Source organism: Macrosteles quadrilineatus, unplaced genomic scaffold (assembly GCF_028750875.1).
Source record: "Macrosteles quadrilineatus isolate MER2022 unplaced genomic scaffold, UCM_ALF_1.0 Scaffold_3__2_contigs__length_128488019, whole genome shotgun sequence".
In the NCBI taxonomy this organism is placed as follows: Eukaryota; Metazoa; Arthropoda; class Insecta; order Hemiptera; family Cicadellidae; genus Macrosteles; species Macrosteles quadrilineatus.
The window spans coordinates 61,733,919-61,756,718 of NW_026542596.1; the positions used below are offsets into that span (position 1 = coordinate 61,733,919).

General features: G+C 35.1%; 1 protein-coding gene across 1 annotated transcript in view; it reads right to left on the reverse strand.

The window, feature by feature from the left end:
• LOC128989654 (uncharacterized) overlaps positions 1–22,538 on the reverse strand; it is a 29,112-nt gene extending 6,574 nt beyond the window's left edge. Inside the window, exons 1-8 of the mRNA XM_054411620.1 lie at positions 22,165–22,538; positions 13,049–13,321; positions 6,002–6,195; positions 4,799–4,967; positions 3,980–4,143; positions 2,928–3,064; positions 2,443–2,565; positions 1,767–1,904 (exon numbers count right to left, since the gene is read on the reverse strand). Of these exons, the coding sequence (XP_054267595.1) occupies positions 1,767–1,904; positions 2,443–2,565; positions 2,928–3,064; positions 3,980–4,143; positions 4,799–4,967; positions 6,002–6,195; positions 13,049–13,320 (1,197 nt within the window). The 5' untranslated portion in view covers position 13,321; positions 22,165–22,538. The remainder of the gene's footprint in view (positions 1–1,766; positions 1,905–2,442; positions 2,566–2,927; positions 3,065–3,979; positions 4,144–4,798; positions 4,968–6,001; positions 6,196–13,048; positions 13,322–22,164) is intronic.
• Positions 22,539–22,800: the final 262 nt, after the last annotated feature.

Genomic DNA, 22,800 nt, shown 5'->3' on the forward strand with positions numbered 1-22,800 from the left:
CTCGGATGTTGTAGTTTTCTTTGGTTGTGGAACTGGAAAATGTTTGGCTGGGTTGATTTATTTCACATGTTTTACATCTCTTGTTGTCACAGGGATATGAACCGTTAGGGCGTGCGTTGTTTGGGTTGTTGTTGGCCGGGTCAGGAACTTTTGGGTGGACTAGTATTTTTCGGAGATTGGGTGGTTGTCTAAAAACAATGTTTGGTGGATCTTTCAAAAAATTGATGGTGTGGTTGGAGGCCTTGAGGATTTTGAAGCCCTCTTTTAAAATGTCATTCAATGAATGTAGTCCTTGGTGGTAGTCTGTGACAAGAGCAATGTTTTTGCTATTTCGTTTATATCCCTGTGACAACAAGAGATGTAAAACATGTGAAATAAATCAACCCAGCCAAACATTTTCCAGTTCCACAACCAAAGAAAACTACAACATCCGAGGCTTCAACACTTGTGAAACGAAGAACATTATCTACCAACTACAATGTAACAAATGTGAGGCACAGTATATAGGCCTATCCACCAATAGCCTCAGAACCAGGATGAATGGCCATAGACAAGATGTATCTACTGGATACAAAGACAAACCAGTTGTACAACATGCCCAGAGCCACAACAACCCTAGTTTCAATGACTGCTTTACAACCAAAATAGTCAAATCACTGCCTCCTCAATGTAACCAGTCACAACTGAGAAGATGGGAATTGTCTTATCAATGGTTTACTAAGTCTAGACAACCCCCAAACCTAAACCTGAGATAATACCTTTAATCTAACCCACTCCACTTCAATATCCAACCCAACTAGCAGGCTTACATATTATTCATATATATATATAGTGCATATAAGATAAACTGAAACTATGTTTTTTGAATTCATACTATTGGCAACACTGACTCAACAACTCACTGGCCACCATTTTGGACATCTAGAAAACTCTCTCTTCCTTAGTTGAAAATGCTGTCAGTGACAGTGAAATATTCTAATGTTTTGTGTATATAGTGTAATAAAGTTTTGTTTTGTGTTTCCTGTGCCAGTCTGGACTCTTTCCCATTCAGGTATGCCTGCTATCCTCTCAAAAAATCCTTAATAATAATTTACTTTTATAAGTAAAAAGACATTATTTTGCACTATTGGCACTAACTATAAACTTGTTTAAATAAACTGTTTACCAAACAAAGTTGAAATTATACTCTTCAGTTAAAATAAATATTTCACTTTTATGCCAAATACATTTTTAAGTAATGACGCGATTCAAAAATATTTTAATAGTAAAATTTTGTCTGTGATTCACAATTCATATTGATAGCGTCTTCCTATATTCTTTCAATGAATGGTTTTTCATTCATTCCAATTTCAAGAGATTCGTCAATAGAAAATATATTTCATGACCCAAAGATAGAATTTATTCCAGTTATTCAGGCAGTAATGGCAGTATTTAAATTTTTTAACTGAAATAACTTGGTATTTCAATTGCAGAAGACATCTGCAAAGTTTGTCAAGTAAACACTCATGTTACTGCTAATGCGGGAGATAATGAAAATTTTGCCACAATCTCAGAGCTTAGCTCACCCTCTTTACTTTTTCAATTTGGCTCTCTTTCAAAACTAGGGATTTGGTTCAAAGGAATAGAATTTAGCTTGCTAATAGAATTTCTGATGATTCCACAGGCTAATAGATAACAAAAGGGCTCACGCAACAAAACAAAATTGCATCCTGGCATAGGACTTTTACAGTGGAGAGCTTTAAATTGCAAGAATTAAGCTAACTTACCATTCCTAATTCACCACGAGTGGGTAGAACAGTGTGATAGACACAAGTAGCATTTTCAAACACATTCAAGGTGGGTTCCTTACAGATATGGTCATCTCTCTTGACACCACACGACCTGAACAGCACTTGATGTGTGTCCTACAACATTAACATTTAACATTGATGATTATTTTAAACTTGTTCACATGCAATAGTTGTTCGACATTTTTATGAAGGAATCTCTCGCAATTGTACAAGTAGGAAGCTAATGCTCAAACGCTTATGCAAGTATAGCCCAGAACTAGAACTATGGAGATAGTTGGGTCTCATGTATGGTTCATCAGATTCCAGAAAGGAGAAAGACTGTAGATTCAGAGTACCCTGCCCCCCCCCCCTCACCCGAAACACTCATCAAATCTTGATAGTATTTATCTAGGTAATAGTTTTTCCCTGGATTTTACAATATTGACTCTTGAATACTGATGTAGACATCCCAACTAACTGGATTGCCCATATGGGTTGATATCAGTTTGGTAATTAAAAAACAATTCTAGATCCTTTACCATTAGGTAATATTTATCAATGCTGTGAAATAGATACACACTATAGACAGTAATGAGATAAGGGCTGGACAGCAAAAAAAGTAACATTACGACTTCACTCCTGTTTGGGTTGAATCTAGATTTCACAGACTTACCTCCAAGATGTGTTTACGGCAATACTTGGTGACAGGAAGTGTCTTGGCTCCACACTTCACTCCACCTTCAGTAAAAGCACACTTTCCTTTGTGGGAAGTTCGCAGTTGATGCCCTTCAGTCACCTAGAAATTAAATCAAGACCTTTTGAAAAGTTTAACATTTCACCAGAGGAATTATTTTTAATGACATTAAACAAAAATTGTCAAAATTGGTGCAACCGAGGTACCCCAGGATGTATTTTATAACTATAGGTAGTCTATATACTTAATACAATTAAAAAAATTATCATATAAAAATGAATAACACTTCCATTATCCTTAAAATAATGGCCACTTTCAGATGACACTCATAAATCCAACACAGCCAAAGACCTAAAGATGTCAGAATAATGAGTGTCAACTAAATACAAAGTTATTTTCAGTAAATTAAAAATTTGTGAAAGTCCTTTAGATGTTAACTATACAAACAAAAGAAATATACATACCTGAGCCCTCAACTCCAAAGCCTTTTTGTGCAGAATTGCTTCTACACCGTGGTGTTTATGGTAACGATTTAAAGCTTTGAGTTTCTGATACAACTTCTGTTCTTTAGCCGTCTGTTTCTCTTGGTCATGGATGCTACCTGAGAACATATTTTACTACAGTTGTCAAACAAAGTGGCATTTTGGTCACTAGAATTAGTTTTGCAATGTTGCTTTGTTCAGTTGTCATCCAGAGTGAGAAAAAGTAGTGGGTTAAGTAAACTATTTTATCTTAAGCCAAGTTTACACGACTCAGCTCTCAGTTAGTGTTTTATGAAATATTGTGTCGTACTGTAACTCACTGTCGACTTGTTTCGACCAAGTTTCGTCATATTTACTAACTAAAAACGCATTAGAACAGCTTATAAGTATTGAGAAGTTATTTACAAAACACAGATCATACAGATGTTGATTATTGACAAACATCAGACGACGTCATCTGGGGAAATCTCTTCCACGACGAGAAAAAAACACTAACAAAGGCAGTCAAAGCTCTTGCTACATGAAGCTCAGACAATGCTGATTCGATTGGTGTGTCATTTGTGGCTTTTGGAAACAAACCGTTAGATGACGTCCAATATATCGAACCGCGGCGGCCAAAGGGTTAAATATACTTAAAAGAACCCAATTTACTGTTAATAGTTTCCAAGCATGACTCCCCATTTTATCTCAAAATGTCTTAGTATAACTTTAAAACATACCATGATGGAAATACTCACACACAAAACAACAGACCTCAGTAAAATTTAAAATGTTCTATTTCTTAACATTATTTTTAAATATAAATAAAAGCAGACCTACATAATAACACAAATTAGAAGCACGAGGTTATATTTATTCAGCAGTAAACACACACTATGAGCTTAACACGCAGCAAAACTAGTTTTTGCCTTTCTCTTTCTATTTTGTGCCTACAGTGTAGAATATGCCTATTTCAAACTGATTGAAAAAGTGGGAGTGATTTGAATAACACAATGCGTATTGGCCACACAAAGCTCTAATAGAAATTAACTTACATAGTGTTTCTTTTTCTTTTTTCAGAGTGTGCAAATATCTTCTTCTTTTCTCCTTCAATAGGTGATGGAGCCGTCTGAACTGGTCAATGTATAGAGACTGCAGTCTTAACATTTTGTCCTTGATAATGATAGTCACTTCTTCAGCAGTGTAGGTTCCAGCATGCCTGATAAGGAGAAGCATTAATTAGTTTCACTTTTCACTTTGTCTGTTATTTTTATGTAATTTGTAATAATGAATTCAAAACAAAAAGATAAATGGATTTTTGAGCTTTTACAGACAGCAAAGAATCTTAATCAATTGAATAGCAGCTTTTAAATTGTTACAATGTTTGTTTTTATTATCTTTTATGTTACCCTACCTTGCCGCAGCAGGGTTATGTTGAATAGTGGCGACTATGATTTACTTTATTTGTTTATATTGTATTGTTGGTAATTAAGAGTTTATATTGTTTAAGGATTATTGCATTAATTGTTTTTAAGAGTTTATATTGTTTAAGGATTATTGCATTAATTGTTTATGAAAGATCAGTAAAACAGAACTTTCAGAATTTTTTCAGAAAGGATCTAGAATCATGTATCTTTACTTGTGGGATAATCTAGGACATGTTAAGAAAAGTAAATTGGGCTGAGATATGAAAAAAAAATCTTTAACCAAAAATATCTGGTAATCCAACCAAAGGCCCTAAAGAGTTCACATCTTCCCACATAAAAAGGGGGTCAGATTGTAAATTCTGAAACATAGTTTTTACTCGGCAGGGATGGAAAATGTCCGCATTAAGCGTTAAAAGTTAGCTCTATTGTTGGCTAGGCATCCCTTACTTGAGTGGGTCTTCGTTCTGACTATCCACACTCTCCGCGTCGGACGACTCCTGATCTTGCGCTCTCCACACACTGTCCAGCATGGCCATCTCTCCATCACTATCCGACTCACTGACGTACTCCAACACTTGGTTGACTTTGTTGTTCACCTTGCTCGCATCTATGTTCACTAAACACACACAAAATTGAGCTGAAGGCCAAAAAAACAAATACCCAATCTTTACATCAGCTGGTATATTTAAAACAGCTTGTAGAAACACTGCAGCAGTATTTCCATTAGAAAATGACTGGATCACAGACGGCCTGTGGGGCAGAGCAGGGGTAATTTTGACACTACTGATATTTTTCCCACCGTCCTTGGGCGTTACGCTATAAATGGATCCCCAACAGCAATGCTACCTTTTGCCTAGCACGAGATATTTCGTAGGGACCGATTCCCTAACGGAATTAAATATATATATAGATACAGTGGAGTCCCGATAATCCGAACTTCGGTAATCCGAAAGTCCGCTTAATCCGAAACCAAAAAATATATTTTTTAAATTTTTTGTAATAAAAAAAAAATTTTTTTAATTTTTTGAATTTTTTTTCGAAATTTTTTGAAATTTTTTTCAAAATTTTTTGAAATTCTTTACGAAATTTTTGAAGTTTTTTGGAAAGTTTTTGAATTTTTTTATTTAACTTTTGACACAGTTAGCTGTACCTCGTCAAAGAATTCTGTAGCGGCTGGGCGAGATAGACTTTTTTTGTAGATTATTTTAGTAGATTAATATTTCACCATTTTTGTTATTACTGTAACATTTTACATTTTTGTCCACCAAATCACAAATGGATTTTACATACTAAGTGATAATGCTGCAGCCAATAGGTCTAGCCTTAAGTAATGTGAAAAACAATCCCGGGCTCGTGCCTGCGTCCGAAAAAAAGTAGTAAGAATAAGACAAAAAAATTTCAAAAAAAAAAATTTCAAAAAAATAAAAAATAAAAAATAAAAATGTTTAATCCGAAATATTCGGTAATCCGAAATGGGCCCGGTCCCAACCATTTCGGACTAACGGGACTCTACTGTACCTTACTTCATCAATTGATCTTGTGTTAGAATTATACTACTATAGTTTTAAGCCTTAATCACATGCCTAAAAGCATGACTGGTGTCTCAGTCCTAAGTAGTAGGAAGTGGATATGACAAGATTGAATACTTACCAAATGGATCAACAACTTTGGATTGTATTTCTGCCGAATCTCCTCCTCCAACTTCCTTCTTAACAGCAGGTTGTTCTGGAGGCACATAATGTCCCAGGGTGGCAAACAACGTTTCCTGAGTTTTAGGAGGGGCATGGCGACATGAAGCTCTTGTTTTCTGAAGTTGAGTTTTCCTATTATGTGGCCCACAAAACCTAAACCAGAGAAGAGGGTACAGATTAAAACATTGATGGATACCAGGATAAGCCAGAAAACTTATCAGTGAAAACGTAGCGCCTGTTTTATATGCTTTTAATGTCCGGTAATACTTAATGATTTTTGTTCTCTTTTTTAAGCTAAATTTTCATGTAACAATACCGGATGACATTCAATAGTTTATAAGTGGACTATTCTTTAACTTTAGTCACGATTTCAAGTTGTACAATGCACTTAAGTTATTTGAAAAATATCACAGACTTTATTCATAGCTTAACTGTTTAGATAGCTTTAAAAGTTTAGGATGACAAGTCTATAAGGAACTTTTAAGCTATGTTTGATCTATGGAAAAGTTAATCTAATATCTGACACAAAAATATTAATCAACATGATTAGAGCAGAAAATGTTTGGACAAACTGATTTATACAATGGAACCTCAATCCAATTGCATGTCCAATGTAATGTGATTACCGTTGTTTAAAATATATATATATATCTACTGTAGCACCCATTTATACTGAAGTCACTGTGGCACAAGTAAAGGTCACAACTACTCTCAACACAAAAATTGACTCCTGCCTTTAGGTTAGGACATGGTTAGGGGGTTATAACAGTGTTTTTATTTATTTACTTAAGAGTGCACCATTTTTACAGGAAAATACATAATTTTTTTGTGACAAATAAAGGCGGTTTCACACTGGCGTCCGCGGACGATAAAATAATAATAAAATGATAAAATGATGAATGCGGGGATAAAATGATTCGGATGGATGCACTTCACATTGTGAGCTACGTTTCAAACGTCCACTCATGTTTGTCAACAAATACATTTATGTTAGTTGAAATGTTTATACACATTGTTTACTGTCCCAATGATGTTTATTTCTTAACTCAAGTCTTGGAAGTAAAAACGTGTTAGTAAAAAAACTAAATAAAAATGTGGTAAAAAAAGTGCAAAAATCGCCGCCATTTTTAAATAGTAAGAGACGGAAACTTGACACTCCACAAAAAAAGTACCTGTTAGTCCTTACTTACTACTGAGTTTGAAGTTGGTACTTCAACTGGTTTTAAAGTTATTAGAACTTATGTAAACAAAAGTACCGACAGACGGTAAATGAAGCGAGATAGGACCTTTGTCCACAGGATCGTTTTTTGCTTATTTTGACCCAATAAACCATGTTATAAAGTTTGGCAAAGGACTTTACAGACACCTTGTATAATCCATTTTGGTCATGCATATTGGCTAATCAACAATTAATAATTAAATATGAAAATAATATATATAAATGGTGCATAAATAATCATTTTTATAATACTGTACACCAGACTGAGGTGAGTGACAGATGCCGCGCTGCGCTACAAGTGTTTTGGTGCTCAGTGCGCATGCAAAAAGCTTGGATGTCCGCGGACGTTTTAGAAAAATCGCTCCCGGAGCGATTCCACCATTCGTCCACGGACAAATTTCTGCATCCGCGGATGGACGCTACGTTCCAATGTGTGGTCAAGAACAATAAATAATATAGAAAACCTCAAAATAATGATTCAATATAAATAACTAGCAAATAAAATAGATTTTAAGAAACAAGAACAAAATAACTACAGAGAACAAAAATGATAGCTACTGTACACAATAAATACCATGCAACATGAGTGTTTGTGTTATATTTTGGGAAGTGAAGTGATAGATTTTTAACAAAAGCATTATGCTATATCGCAAAACAAAACTGACAAAGAAGGTAATACTGTAGATTCCCTATTATCCGGACTCCTTGGGACCGAGGCCAGTCCGGATAACGGGTTTTCTGGTTAAACCAACGTCCCCAAAAACTCGTTATGTAACCCAAATATTTTATTTATCTTTCCCACGAGAACAGTCGTTTTAGTACAGCACACTTCCTGCCGATCTAGTCCAGTTAAACCAACGTGCAGATAAGAATTGTCCGGTTAAAGAGATGTCATTTCCGCTGAGTGTTGTCGGGTTAAAAGGTGTCCGGATAAGAGGGAGTCTACTGTAGACTTCAAAGCAATAGTTGGCTAGCAACAAATTGGATCTGATTTAAAAAAATCAGTATTAACTTTGGTCCTTCAGCACAAAAATCTAGATAATGTCATGGGATCTCTATTAAAACATTTGCTACCGATCCCCACATGTACATGCGACGCTGCAGTATGCTGCGCCACGCACCGAGGTACACATTTTAATATTACACATAGACTGGGTGTCAGTTAGTTATCAGTACACACAGACCACTGTCCAGTGTTGCAGCAAAGTAAAAACAGTTTTGCCAACCATCAAATTACGTCACAAATCATCATATCTACAGACCAAGACCCTGCAGATATACAGCACATATAAGACAGACATCCCTGTAGACCACTGCAGACAATTCAGGGCCTTAAAATAGACCTTTAGGCACAAGTTTTTTTAGGCATAAGCTTTTTAATAACGTCATGTTGTATGTTGTTTTTTCTGAATCACTGTGATATAATATACCTATATGAGGTTACATTACCTTAATCGCCAAGTGATCCATGTAGGCCAAAAATAGGATTACATATGTTTTGACGTCAATGCGTCATTGTCAAATCTTACAAAAACTTGTCTAAACCATAAGGGTCACGTCATAGTCTTTCCGACACACACGTACAAAACACAATAACGGACAAAAATTGTGTTTTGTATGTGTGTGTCGGAAAGACTATGACGTGACCCTTATGGTTTAGACAAGTTTTTGTAAGATTTGACAATGACGCATTGACGTCAAAACATATGTAATCCTATTTTTGGCCTACATGGATCACTTGGCGATTAAGGTAATGTAACCTCATATATATTATTTTTAATAACATTGTCACACCGACGCAAATATGCGACATAAGTCTGTTTTAATGTGAATAGCAGTTGCATAAAAGTAGGGATGGTCAAGTCTCGAAATTTCGGGAAATTTCCGGGAAATTTTCCATCTTGTTACACGAGACGAGATTTCTTTTTGGCCGAGATTTTTATCGAGACGAGAATAAAAAATTAAAAAATTAAAAACGCCTGCAGAAAGTAAATGCAATACCCGCAATACAGGAGCGTGTTGTAGTTGCGTTTCCTTTGCGAAGGCGTTCTTATTTAATTAATTCTTTAAATGTAAATATTACTTTAATTATTTTAATAATATTACTCTAATAACATTTGAGAAGTTTTGTTAAGTGTAAGCAGTGTGAGGAATGTTTTATTACTATAAAAAGTCAAAACAAGTAACTATTTTATAAAAATGAATATTGCTTTAATTTTATGATTTATTTTATTTTAGGATAAGTTGAACTCTAATCCTAACTGATATCTTTATGTTTCCTAATTGTAGGCATTTTTAATAAGTTAGGCGTGATTAATAAAAAAATGTTATGCTGATGTTTTTTAATAAAAGATTGTAAATATTCTTGCCTATTATCATTATTTTTGTATTTAAACAGTCATCTAACAATGTTACAAAATCAGGTAAAAATTTTGAACGTGCATTTCCCGTTGTGTATGAGAAGGGAAATCCCGTCTCGATCTCGTCTCGAAATTTTATGAGAAATAAAAAATCTCGTCTCGTCTCGTCTCGAACTAAAAATCCAATCTCGTCCATCCCTACATAAAAGCGGTGGCAGTCTATGAGTAGAAACCGGTGTCAAAATCCGTTACGTACCCACAGCTATATTTTTTACAATTACACGTCTACGTTCGAGATGTTTGGTTGGTTAGGTTAGATGACACTGTTCTAACCTAACCTAACCAACCAAACTTCTCAAACAGTCATTTCCAGGTATTTACGACGGCATTGTTGTCGGCAGTGGCGTAACAGCCGCCCCCGCAGACCCCGCGGTGCGGGGGGGCCCGCGAAGTTTAGGGGCCCGCGAGGTTAAGATACCCTTTTCTCATAAAACCGTCCGTAAAACCGATCCTTTGTTCACGGATGTTTTTCTCTCCTGACAAATTATAAATAAAAAACGATGTGTTGGTAGATACTTTTATTCTGCCAAATCTACTAAAGTTTTATCTTTTAATTAACAATATTGTTAACGAAACGCCAACGCTCACTACGATCACCCGACGATGTGTATTGTCAGTGTGGTTGTGTAGCTTCATGCTAGCGCTAGGAGCTGTGTGCCTGCCTGCCGGCCTGCCGCCGCGCCGTGGCGACACACACTCGGAGCCAGCCCCTCCGCCTCCCCCCTCCACCACTAACCGCTCACGTGTACTCAGCTGACCGTAGATCACCTGATTTTGGAGATCCATTCCATGCGGATTGCGAGTGACTCGTCAGTAGTGCATGTCGCGAGAGTTTCTCAATCAGGTGTCATGTCATTAAATTGGGCTAATTTAGTGAAGCACTAACATTTACAGTTGGGACCACGAAAGTTTGCAGTTGGCGGCAGCCAATCACAAGACTAGTGCGACGTTGCCATATCGCCCTTTGACGACACTAATTAAAATACTAAACAATATTTTTAAAACAGCTGGTATTATTCGATTTGGCAACACCGCACTGCCCTCATTGGCTCATTTGAAGTCAAATGGTAAATAGGCTACTCCCTCAACTGCAAACTTTCGTGGTCCCGACTCAAATTATAGTTGGAAGCTTGGTTGAGTTTAGTAATGAATGTGAATGGTGGAGTAATGGAGTAGCCCATATATATTAATCACGGACATATCTCCCAAGTTTATTATCACTATGACAGTGACAAAATATAAAATATGTTTCAAGGACGACTCTGGTCGTGTGGTTGAAGAATAGGTAAATACTTGATATTGCTAGAGACCATCCTCTGCCAGTCTGATCGTGTAGGCCGTGGCCGTAGGCCTGCCGTCACCTACGTCATGTGATAGTTGTGGTGTGGTGATATGGTTGTGGTATATAGTGCTGTGGTGGGGAATGGGAGGGGTAGTAGGAGGCCCACAGACATTTTTGCGGGGGGGCCCGGGGAAATACTGTTACGCCACTGGTTGTCGGTCTGATCTTATCTGGCTGGGAGAGACATTGCTGCTTTTTGTCCACCTCAATAGACTCGTGAGTTTTAACCCTCCAAGTGTCTGTAGTTTGGTCTTAATGTTCGCCCATTTATTGCGCAATCGCAGGGTTTTATTAAAATGTATCTTAGAAACTTAAAAACAATGTAAAGTATACTGTCTTATATATCATTTTGTTTGGAAAATTATGGGCTTCAATGTAACATATAAAACATTAAAATTTTCAACAATTTTTGTGGGGTTAACATTTCTCAAAAATTATAAAAAAATGAAAAAAAAATTTTTGTTTGCGCTCAATAAATTGTTATAATTCATAGGTCTACAAATATTTTAAAATAGCCACTTTGTTCAGAATTTTATGAGGATTCCAAAAATATAATAATATAAGGAAGTAGGTTTGCAAATAAATAAGTTATGTGCAAAAACCAGATTTCGGTACATAGCGTTTAGCTAAGAATGCATAGCCTAACCATAGCTAGGAATCTGGCTGATAATTTACATCAATATCACTACCTACTTCTTCAGGATCATCAACCAGCCCTTCAAAATCACTTAAATCTTCTTATAATGCACCATGTATATCACCACTGTACTTTTGATTTTTAACACTAAAACAATGATAAACGTAATAAAACACATCAGTCTTCGGTGCCAGGTTAACCAAGCTGTTTACAAATACGCACATCAGCTGTCTGCTACAATATTTTCGGAACTAAAATTAAAAGCGTATAGAAACAGACATCAGGAGAAAGCTCTGAATCTGCTTAAAAAACGATACCTAACTCGATCCAGTTCAATCCGATTCAGTCAGTCCCAGAGCCGTCGCCGTAAACAGTGTTTGTGAGTCGCAAAAGGGACACATAACACTACAGCGGATGTGTTATGAGTCGCTTTTACGACACATAACACTCGGAGGGTTAACCATGTGTGTGATTTTTTCCTTCAATTTATATTGTGTGTAATTAAAACCCTACCGGTACTATAAAGAAAGTGTGTCTTTATCTTTATTTAACACCTACACTTCCTAACAATTTGTTATAGAAGTACAGTACTTGTAAAAAATAGAGTTGTGGGCACTGTTGTAAAGCAAATTTATGTTAAACATATATATAACCAGAAGATTTGTTATTTGTTATGATTTAAGGTTTGCGTATACTGACCACCTTAGAACAAGTCACTTGAAAAGCGAGGAAGAAGAGTACGATATCACTAGGTACATTACAATTTCCAAGAGAAATCTATTCACGTCATAAAGAGATAACGTTACAACATGACGATGCAGCAAAATCTCCATCATCACATACCAGACCAATATCTCCCAAATGTTCATCAACCAATATCCCTCTTACTACAAACAATTGCACACTATCAGATGCTGTCATTCGACGCTCTCAAAGAACCTGCAGAATGCCAGCAAAATTAGATCTATAAACAAATTCCTTCCCTTGTCTCTATATATATATATATATATTTTGTTTTATTTTACGTTGGAAGGAGCTGTAAAGTTAATTTATGTTACATATGTATAACCATAAGATTTGTTATTTGTTATGATTTAATTTAGAATGCATAAGGAGATGCTTACCAACAATAGATGATGAACATTATTGGAGTTTGGGTTCGAGTAACTTTAAGATCGTTCCTGTAATTTTATCAGTTAATAAATTATCCATTATTAATTTACTTAGACTTTTTCATGCTATAATAGGCACGTAACAGATATTGACCGAAACCCTCCAATGCAAAATGGTCAATGCTCCATATAAATGAAAAATGTTGTACTATTGCGGTAGCAAACGTGTTAAAAAACCTAAATTAAAATAAAATCACTTTTGTATGCAATACTAACCATGTGTCTTTTCGTTCTTGTCGCAGAGCAGGTTTGCCGCATATTTTACCACTGACTGTGTAAAGATACATACACGGTCGGTAAGGTGAATTATTATCTTCCAAGATGTGTTTCAAGCAGTAGTCATAACCTTCTAGACACATAAGATTACATTTTCTGTGAGAATATTTACATAGTCCTTGACGTTTAGGTTTCTTTACCACACGCTCAGGTAAAAAGTTTGTACTTTTCTTTTTAGAGGACTGGGTGGCCGATTTTGGTGTGCGAAACATTCTGAAAACAAAACAAGAGTATTACGGTATCTAATTTAGTATAAAAAGGACTTTGTTCAGTAAATGCCATAGAGCCTAGCTAGTTGGATTGCTGAGTTTCGTTTTTAACAATAGCTACACATTGATGTCCCAATCTTGTAAGTGTATATCTGACATCATCAAACAAACAAAAAAAAAACAATTGCTAGGCTATACCAAATCAAACTAAAGATGAGTTTCCTAGCATTCATGTCCATTGATACATTTTAACTACCATTTGATAACTTTTAACTTAAAACACAATTTATAAGCCTATAGCTTGAAATTCCTTTTGGGAGTAAATTATCACTAGCCGGCACCCAATCAAATACTGTATAATGTTTAACATATCTTACAGCAGCTAGAACTTTTGACTTTCACCTGGATAGCCAATTAGGCCTAGTTACATTACCGGTACAGTAGGCTACTGTAAAGGCCTTCTTGAAAAGAGTCGTGGCAAAAAAACAATATCGAACTTAGCCAAACTCGTTACTTTACAATTGATTTACCAAATAACTTCTTGATCAGTATTGTACGTGTTATTAAATTTACGTAAAGTAAATAAAAGAAACGTCTTATAACACTTAAAAAATATATTTACGCTTAGGCCTATACTGTTACTCACAAGACGGTAAATATACAAAAAAGATGGTTTCAAGAGATGTGGCTTATGAAGCGGTTTATGAAGCGGTTCACGAAGTTCACAGTCGGTCCAATGTAAAAGCTATCACAATCGTTACAATTGTTTTTATAGATGCCCTTAGCGTCAAATTTGTTACAATCTTCTATTTTTGGATGCAGTATTTTACTCATGGTGTTCTGAGTCCTGTAGGCTATTGAAACTTACCATCTTTTTTTGCATATTTTCCGTCTTGTGAGTAACAGTATAGGCCTACTGTAAGCGTAAATAAATTTTTTAAGTGTTATAGGCTAAGACGTTTCTTTTATTTACTTTCCGTAAAGATTTACATAATCGACAATCAAAAATTGCATCCAGAACGGTAATACAGACAAATTGAAGGTTCTCTACGGAACTGTTCCTAAATGAGTGTTCTTAAATTAGGAATATGTTAAATTAGCATACTGGTTATTAAAGCTACCAAGGGTTCTTTTACTGTTTGGATCGGGATTAGGTTAAGTAATATATTATCGGAATTATACAGGCCTAGGCCTAATCAGAATTTTATCCCCCTGGAACTTTACCCCCTGAGCAAACCTGACGTCACAAACCATGAGGTAAAATTCCGGGCGTGAACTTTTGAGTTGCGCAACATCAGATCAATAAATTAAAAGTGGAATTTGACTTACCGTAGGCTATATTTTTATGCGGTTGTGAATTTAATCAGAACACATCAAAGATAAAACCTAGATTGTACGGGCTGGAATTTCACCCCCTGAATTTTACCCCCTTAACCCTAGCAGTGGCCAACCGTCGTCTGGTGACGGTTTGACGTTGATGCTTAGAATGGCCAGCCGTCGTCTGGTGACGGTATGGGCCGAAATTATTTTAACGGTAAAAAAACACTTATAATCAACTGCAACTCAGATGAGAATAATATATATACCATTCGAAAGATCACATTCTGAACTTTCGTTTTATTGCATAAACAAACCCTGTAGCAGGTATAACAGTGCCACGACGATAAGAAATCAAATGAATTTTTGGCGCGGAACGACTTAAGCAGCCGACCCTTGGGAACTGGCAAAACACGTCTTGTTTGGCATTACCCTGCTCGGGTAATTTTCGTCTTGGGATGTTGCGGGTGGTACCACTGGATAGCCATTGATTTTATCTTCATTGTGGTAGTGATATTTTAGAACTAAATATTGATTGGACAACCGGTACGATTTTATGAAAACAGCTGTTTTCAAAATTTATAACAAATGGCCAACCGTCGTCAGGAGACTGTATGGAAAATCTATATATATAATTCTGTAAGACCAAAATTTTACCAGAAAATTGTGGCCGTCTGGTAAGTCGCAGAAACGTGGGGGGGTCTAAAGTTAAAGGTCTTGACCCCAGGGACTCGGGAAAAATAGCAGAATTCCCATAAAGTTACCAGAAAACGAGATATAACGTAAAATATCCCCCATAAGAAATGCATGGGGACTGAAAAACGTCTGCATTCTATCAGCTGTTACTTATTTATTTGCAATGTTTACATTTATTCCGAACGTCAATGTTGGTAAATAATGTTTCAAAATGAATTGTGTTTATTTTTTTTGTTTTCCGTTTTTTGAGTGACGTAACAAGTCAGGGTAGGGGAAGACCTGCAAGACGTGGAAGAGTGTCCATGAATTCAACAGACTTAAGAAATACAAAAGAGAACGCCATGTAGGGCCTAACTGTGAAAGAAATCCAGAAGCTGTTTTACAACCTGTCTTTAGAAGAACGCTGGAAAATGAGTTGAGTTGTTTCTCGCAATCTAGGTCCTCTAGCACTTGCATGCATTGTGGCGCATTTCACTTCGCAGAGGAGGCCACAAATGGACATTTCAACGCATGTTGGACATTCCAGAACCACAAGTAAATGACGAACTAACTGTTTTTACATAATTCGAACTTCATAAAAAAACATAAGGCAATACTAGTGCACAACAGTGCAATGCTAGGCTATTGCGTCGCTTTCCGCTACACAAAAAGAGATTCCGGGAAATGGGCCTAACTGTCTTAAATTCAGGGACAAATTCATAGATATATTTCTGACTTACCACTGCCAAATGGGGAGTTGCCTTCATAATAATTAATAATAATTTTAACCTTTACATTTGGTTCTCAAAATGGAAACTATAACAGAGTTCGTAAGATTACAAAACAAACCTTAAATTTTAAATTAGAAAAGATGTGCAATGTTTGGCTGTATGATTTCAGCTCTGATTCGTCGCTCTCCGGGCTCAGGCCAACCGTGTGCACGTTTCAATTTGTAATATGTTGTGTTATTGATTTAATCATTATTTTACAACTAGCAGAGTACCCGTCCTTCGTACGGGATTGGCATATAAGTATAAAATGATTATTGCAGTTATACTCAAGCTTTGTGTTTGCAATTGGGGAGGACACGATTTGATAAAATTTGCTTCTTTAAATTTACGGTATACTATAGCTAATTTACCATCTACCATAGCCATAATATTCTATCACTTCACCTAAACAGTAGAGAAAAATAAATTGTTAAAGATTCGCAAAATATCACAAATGATTCATGAAATTAAAAACATAAAAGTAACTGTAAACAATCCTACTTTGACAGTTCTCATTGCATGTTATAGTTTTTTGTTGTTGCTTAGTATAGTTCAAATTAGCTGTTTCCATAAATGCAAAAAAGTAAGTGCAGCACCCTGTTGGTAAATCTTATAGGTAACTTAAATGCTTGTGCATACCATAGAACCAACTTTTTAAGGTAAAACAGCTGACTAAATTATTTTATTCACTTTAAATATGAATACTCATAAGGTTAACATGGAAAATAACAGAGCCACTGGGGTGGAGCCCGAAAGGATTTTTGAGATAAGAATATGCCTATATGTTAATCGGGAATGTGAGCTATAATCATGCAAAATTTCAGCCCAATCCGTCCAGTGGTTTATGCGTGATTGAACTTCAAACAAACAAACAAACAAATACACAAACTTTCACATTTATAATATTAGGCTAGTAAGATTGTAGGCTATTTCATTGACACATACAACTCCAACGGAAGGAAAACCAAGATATATAAAACAAGAAACACTGTTATTTTAAGTACGGTAACATAAAATTGATAATTTTAGAAACATATTTAGAATATTTGTCTTTTTATATATGGTTTTTGTTATTGTAGTCTAAATTAGGGGCTATGGCCTCTACAGGCCACTAGTACAAATTACATAGCCTACAGTGTAAGTTATTATTACTAGTCATATAATATGTCATTTTGAAGAGGAAGAAATGTAGCTTGTGATAATGGCAGCCTTGCGCTCAGGGTTATTTTCGGTTTCTCTCACTAAGACGACGAAAGTGCGTCACTACTGTCAAGATCTCATGCACAAAGTGCCTTGTATTCACCATTGCGTGTTGTTGCTGGTGAGTTTTCGCTCTCGTTTTATCCGCGATTGATTACTAAATTCGTTATTATTTCGTATTTTTTTAGAAATGTGTATGTGTAGGCCTATATAACAGTAATCTTCATGTATTTTATAATGCATGAATATTTACTGAATAGTGTCAAATTGTGTTTATAAATTGTTGTATTTTCTTTTGGTTGTATTTCGAGGTTTTCCGTTTAGCCTATTTATATTATTATGCCCCTAGCAAGTAAAAACAAAAATTTTTACCCAACATGTTATACATTTTTATGTGGGCTAGGTAATTGAATACACTAAAAGATGTTTATGTTGGTTTGAAGTAAAAACATTTGGTACAAAAGTTGTATAGGCCTACTAAATACTATGATTTTTTTCTCACAAAATTGCTAAAATACAAAAACATGATTTTAAATAAATAAAAAGTATTTTTACCATGAACTTTATGACTTTTTTTGATTTCTTACTTCATTAGCTTTACAAACATGTATATATCATTATTAGTATACACATATATTATATAACTTTTTACAACACAAACTAACACTGTACGGTTTTCAATTTTTTCGGTTCTCCGTTTGTTATTATAGGTATTTCGCCCCATAAACTTATTAAAAAAAAAAATATTTTCCTAACATGTTATATTTTTCTATGTAGGGAATTAGATTATCAACAAAATGTATATAATGAATTCCCCATAAAAAATCTGTAGAAAAAATAATACCGAAGCCGCTTTTGAAATTTCAAAAAAAAAATCAAAATCGCCCAAATGGGTTGGCCATTCCCCACTTCTAACATTGGCCACTGCTCAATGAAGTCAGCTGAAAATGTACCTAATCTGCGGCCCAGATTTTTACCCTCTGGCCAGATATAGAAATCAGTGCTCGAGAATAATCCATTATCTTTTACACAGAGGATACGCGTCCGGTAACCAGACGTGGATTAGGCGTCCGGTAACCAGACGTGGATTAGGCGTCCGGTAGGGGGTCCCGGAACGCCATTACCACAATGATACGATGTTCAGCCATCAGTGTTCGTGGTGTAGTGGATAGAGTGCTCGGCTGATATGCGAGAGGTCCCCGGTTCGAAACCCATCAGTATCTTTAACTTTTTGTCACAGATTTAGCTTTGAATGTAATTTCTTCTTAACTGTACATCTTTTGTTATAATTTTCGGCATTTATAATTTTATGGTATGAAGAGAATTGAACCTTGATTTGATTTTTTTCACTATCAGCAAGTTTGGTTGGTTAGGTTAGGTTATGACAGTAACTGCCGGACGCCTAATCCACGTCCGGTTACCGGTCGCGTATCCTCTGCGTATCTTTTAAATATAAATTGATTTTCCACGGTCGTATAGTAAATCATTTAAGAAATGTTTAACCCAATTATCATTCAAATAGGCTAGACCCAGTTTGTTTACATACATATTAACTAACAGTTGGCCCCAAAAGTCAAATCCCAAAACTCGATGTCAAAATTAAACATCGAAACCTGTTTCTTTAGCACCTGAGAATACAAATATATTGAAATAGGTCTAGGCTACTTAATTATCTGTTTTTATAATGTTTAGGCCTACTATTCAATCAAACCTGAAATAAGAAAATTAAATAGCCTAATCTCACAACTCCTATATAAGTTATTTGCACAGGGGGAAAATTCCAAGGGGTAGCCTAAAAATCCAGGAGAAAAATTCTGGGAGGGACGGGGAGGAGTAAAAAATTGGGGGGTATAAATCCGGGGTATAATTTCTGGGGATAAAATTCCGGGGGTATAATCTAGGCCTTACATCTACAGTTGCCTGAACGCTAGTTATATGGACAAGGGGTAAAATTCACAATTTATCACGCTCTGTCTATTTTCATTTGACTCTCAAATCTGCCACCGGGTGAAATTCCGCCAGCAAACAAACTTAAGAGTGCTCAGGTTACCATGTCACAACATCTAAACACCTAATCTAACCTACCTAACTTCAAAACATTTACAGCCAAGAATCTGCATAAGTTAGTTAAAGCCCAACTTGCCCAAGTAAATAAAGCCTAGTAAATAAAGTAAGTAAAGCCCAGTTTGTCATTTTAAGCCCTTATTATGACCCTCCTGTATTCCTGGTATAGGCTATGACCATGCTACGGACTTGTGCGTTAAGGTGTCCTTTACCTCGTGACCATATTGGTAATAGGGTACTGTGTGCGGCCGTATTTTTCCGCAAAACGGAAAAAACAGTGCCGTTTATTGATTTTTAGAAGGGGTAACTTAGGGGACTGACTATTTTGTTGACCCGGGTCAACAAATTCAATATATTTAGGAAAAAACCACTTGGGATGTAGATATTTAAATGAAACTTGGAACGAAGGTATATCCACATGTATTCTACACGTATGTAACATTTGGTAACTATAAAAATATATTTACCTATTTTATTAACTAAAAACCGCCCAAAATAGCTCATTTTATTTTGTTGACCCGGGTCAATCGCCTAAAAAAGGTACTAAGAATTTAACTATATACATGAAACTTGAAACAAAGGTATATCAACATGTATTCTACAAATATGTTTTATTTGGTAACGATTAAAAAATAATTATATATTTTATTAACTAAAAACCGCCCAAAATAGCTCATTTTATTTTGTTGACCCGGGTCAATCGCCTAAAAAAGGTACTTAGAATTGAACTGTATACATGAAACTTGGAACGAAGGTATATTCACATGTATTCTACACGTATGTTAAATTTGGTAACGATTAAAAAATATTTACCTATTTTATTAACAAAAAACTGCCGTAAAAAGCTAATTTCATTATGTTGACCCGGGTTAATTTACCAATAAAAGGTACTTAGAATATAAACTATATACATGAAACTTGGAAAGAAGGTATATTTACATGTATTCTACACATATGTAACATTTGGTAACGATAAATAATTATTTACCTATTTTATTAACTAAAAACCACCCAAAATAGCTCATTTTATTTTGTTGACCCGGGTCAATCGCCTAAAAAATATACTTAGAATTGAACTGTATACATGAAACTCGGAACGAAGGTATATCCACATGTGTTCTACACGTATGTTAAATTTGGTAACGATTAAAAAATATTAACCTATTTTATTAACAAAAAACTGCCGTAAAAAGCTAATTTCATTATGTTGACCCGGGTTAATTTACCAATAAAAGGTACTTAGAATTAAACTATATACATGAAACTCGGAACAAATTCTACACGTATGTTAAATTTGGTAACGATTAAAAAACATTTATCTATTTTATTAACTAAAAACTGCCCAAAATAGCTCATTTTATTTTGATGACCCGGGTCAATCGCCTAAATAAGGTACTTAGAATTGAACTGTATACATGAAACTTGGAACGAAGGTATATCCACATGTATTCTACATGTATGTTAAATTTGGTACGGTAACAATTAAAAAATATTTACCTATTTTATTAACAAAAAACTGCCGTAAAAGCTAATTTCATTTTGTTGACCCGGGTCAATCACCAATAAAAGGTACTTAGAATTAAACTATATACATGAAACTTGGAAAGACGGTATATCTCCATGTATTCTACACGTATGTAACATTTGGTAACACTAAAAAATTATTCACCTATTTTATTAACTAAAAACCGCCCAAAATAGCTAATTTTATTTTGTTGACCCGGGTCAATCGCCAATAAAAGGTACTTAGAGTTTTTTAGTCAATGAAATTGATAAATATTTTTTTCTCGTTAGGCTACCAAATTTTACATACGAGTAGAATACATGTGGGTATACCTTCCTTCCAAGTTTCATGTATATAGTTTAATTATAAGTACCTTTTATTGGCGATTGACCCGGGTCAACAAAATGAAATTAGCTTTTACGGCAGTTTTCTGTTAATAAAATAGGTAACTATTTTTTAATTGTTACCAAATTTTAAATACATGTAGAATTCATGTTTATATACCTTCGTTCCAAATTTCGTGTATATAGTTTAATTATAAGTACCTTTTATTGGCGAGAGACCCGGGTCGAACGAAATGAAATTAGCTTTTACAGCAGTTTTCTGTTAATAAAATAGGTAACTCTTTTTTAATTGTTACCAAACTTTACATACGTGTAGAATTCATGTTTATATACCTTCGTTTCAAGTTTCATGTATATAGTTTAATTATAAGTACATTTTATTGGCGATTGACCCGGGTCAACAAAATTAAATTAGCTTTTACGGCAGTTTTCTGTTAATAAAATAGGTAACTATTTTTTAATCGTTACCAAATTTAACATACCTGTAGAATACATGTGGATATACCTTCGTTCCAAGTTTCATGTATATAGCTTAATTATAAGTACCTTTTTTAGGCGATTGACCCGGGTCAACAAAATAAAATGAGCTATTTTGGGCGGTTTTTAGTTTATAAAGTAGATAAATATTTTTTTATCGTTACCAAATTTTACATACGAGTAGAATACATGTTTATATACCTTTGTTCCAAGTTTCATGTAAATATCTACATTCCAAGTGTTTTTTTTTCTTAATATATTGAATTTGTTGACCCGGGTCAACAAAATAGGGAGTCCCGTAACTTAGGGACTACTTATTGGTGAGTTATTGACAGGTTCACAAGTACTTAAGTTAAGTTATATCCTGGAACTAAATAATGATCCTGTTTGTTACAGTTAAAGAGTAGGCCTAGCCTTAGCCTAAAAATAACTTAGGCTAGGCCTGTGTCAAAATGTATAGGCCTAAACACGCAATGCAGCCGTTGATAATAATCACCTTTGAGTTAATCTTCCTTTATGAAATTTTACTTCAACGGCAACTAGGCTAAGTTGGGTCTAGCTTACTAGACTATTGTGAAAGCGAAGCTGTTTTTATCTCAGCATAACAACAATAACCAACCAGTTCACTGACACCCATTCTTAATCTCACTAAGTTAGGCCTAGTTTTTCGTTTCGAACCTCGCGTCCGCACTCCGCCAACACCGAACACCACTGATTGAATTTGAATAATGGAAATATTTGTTACTGGCTGACTAATCTAAAACAGACGGATTCAATAAACACTACAACACTTTGATTGAACATAAAGATAAAACTGAAAATAAAAAACTTTACAGGACTCGGTCAGTAGTCGGGCTTAGACAGGTCCACCGTCCACCATTATTATTATTTATTAATCATTTTATTTTACTTGTTCTTCTTACTTTTTCGTTTGATTCAGAAAGCTGGCTTGATTTAACAACCATGTAGCGGCATTATTTCGTCAATACAATTTTCCTGGGCTTTTTCAAAATGCATGGTGCTTTTGTTTTTTATAATAATTAGAATTTCCCGAGGTTCATAGCTTAAAGTTAGCGTGGATAGATATTTTAAATTTGAATGTCTTGTTTAATTATCTAACGTTTATGTTTCA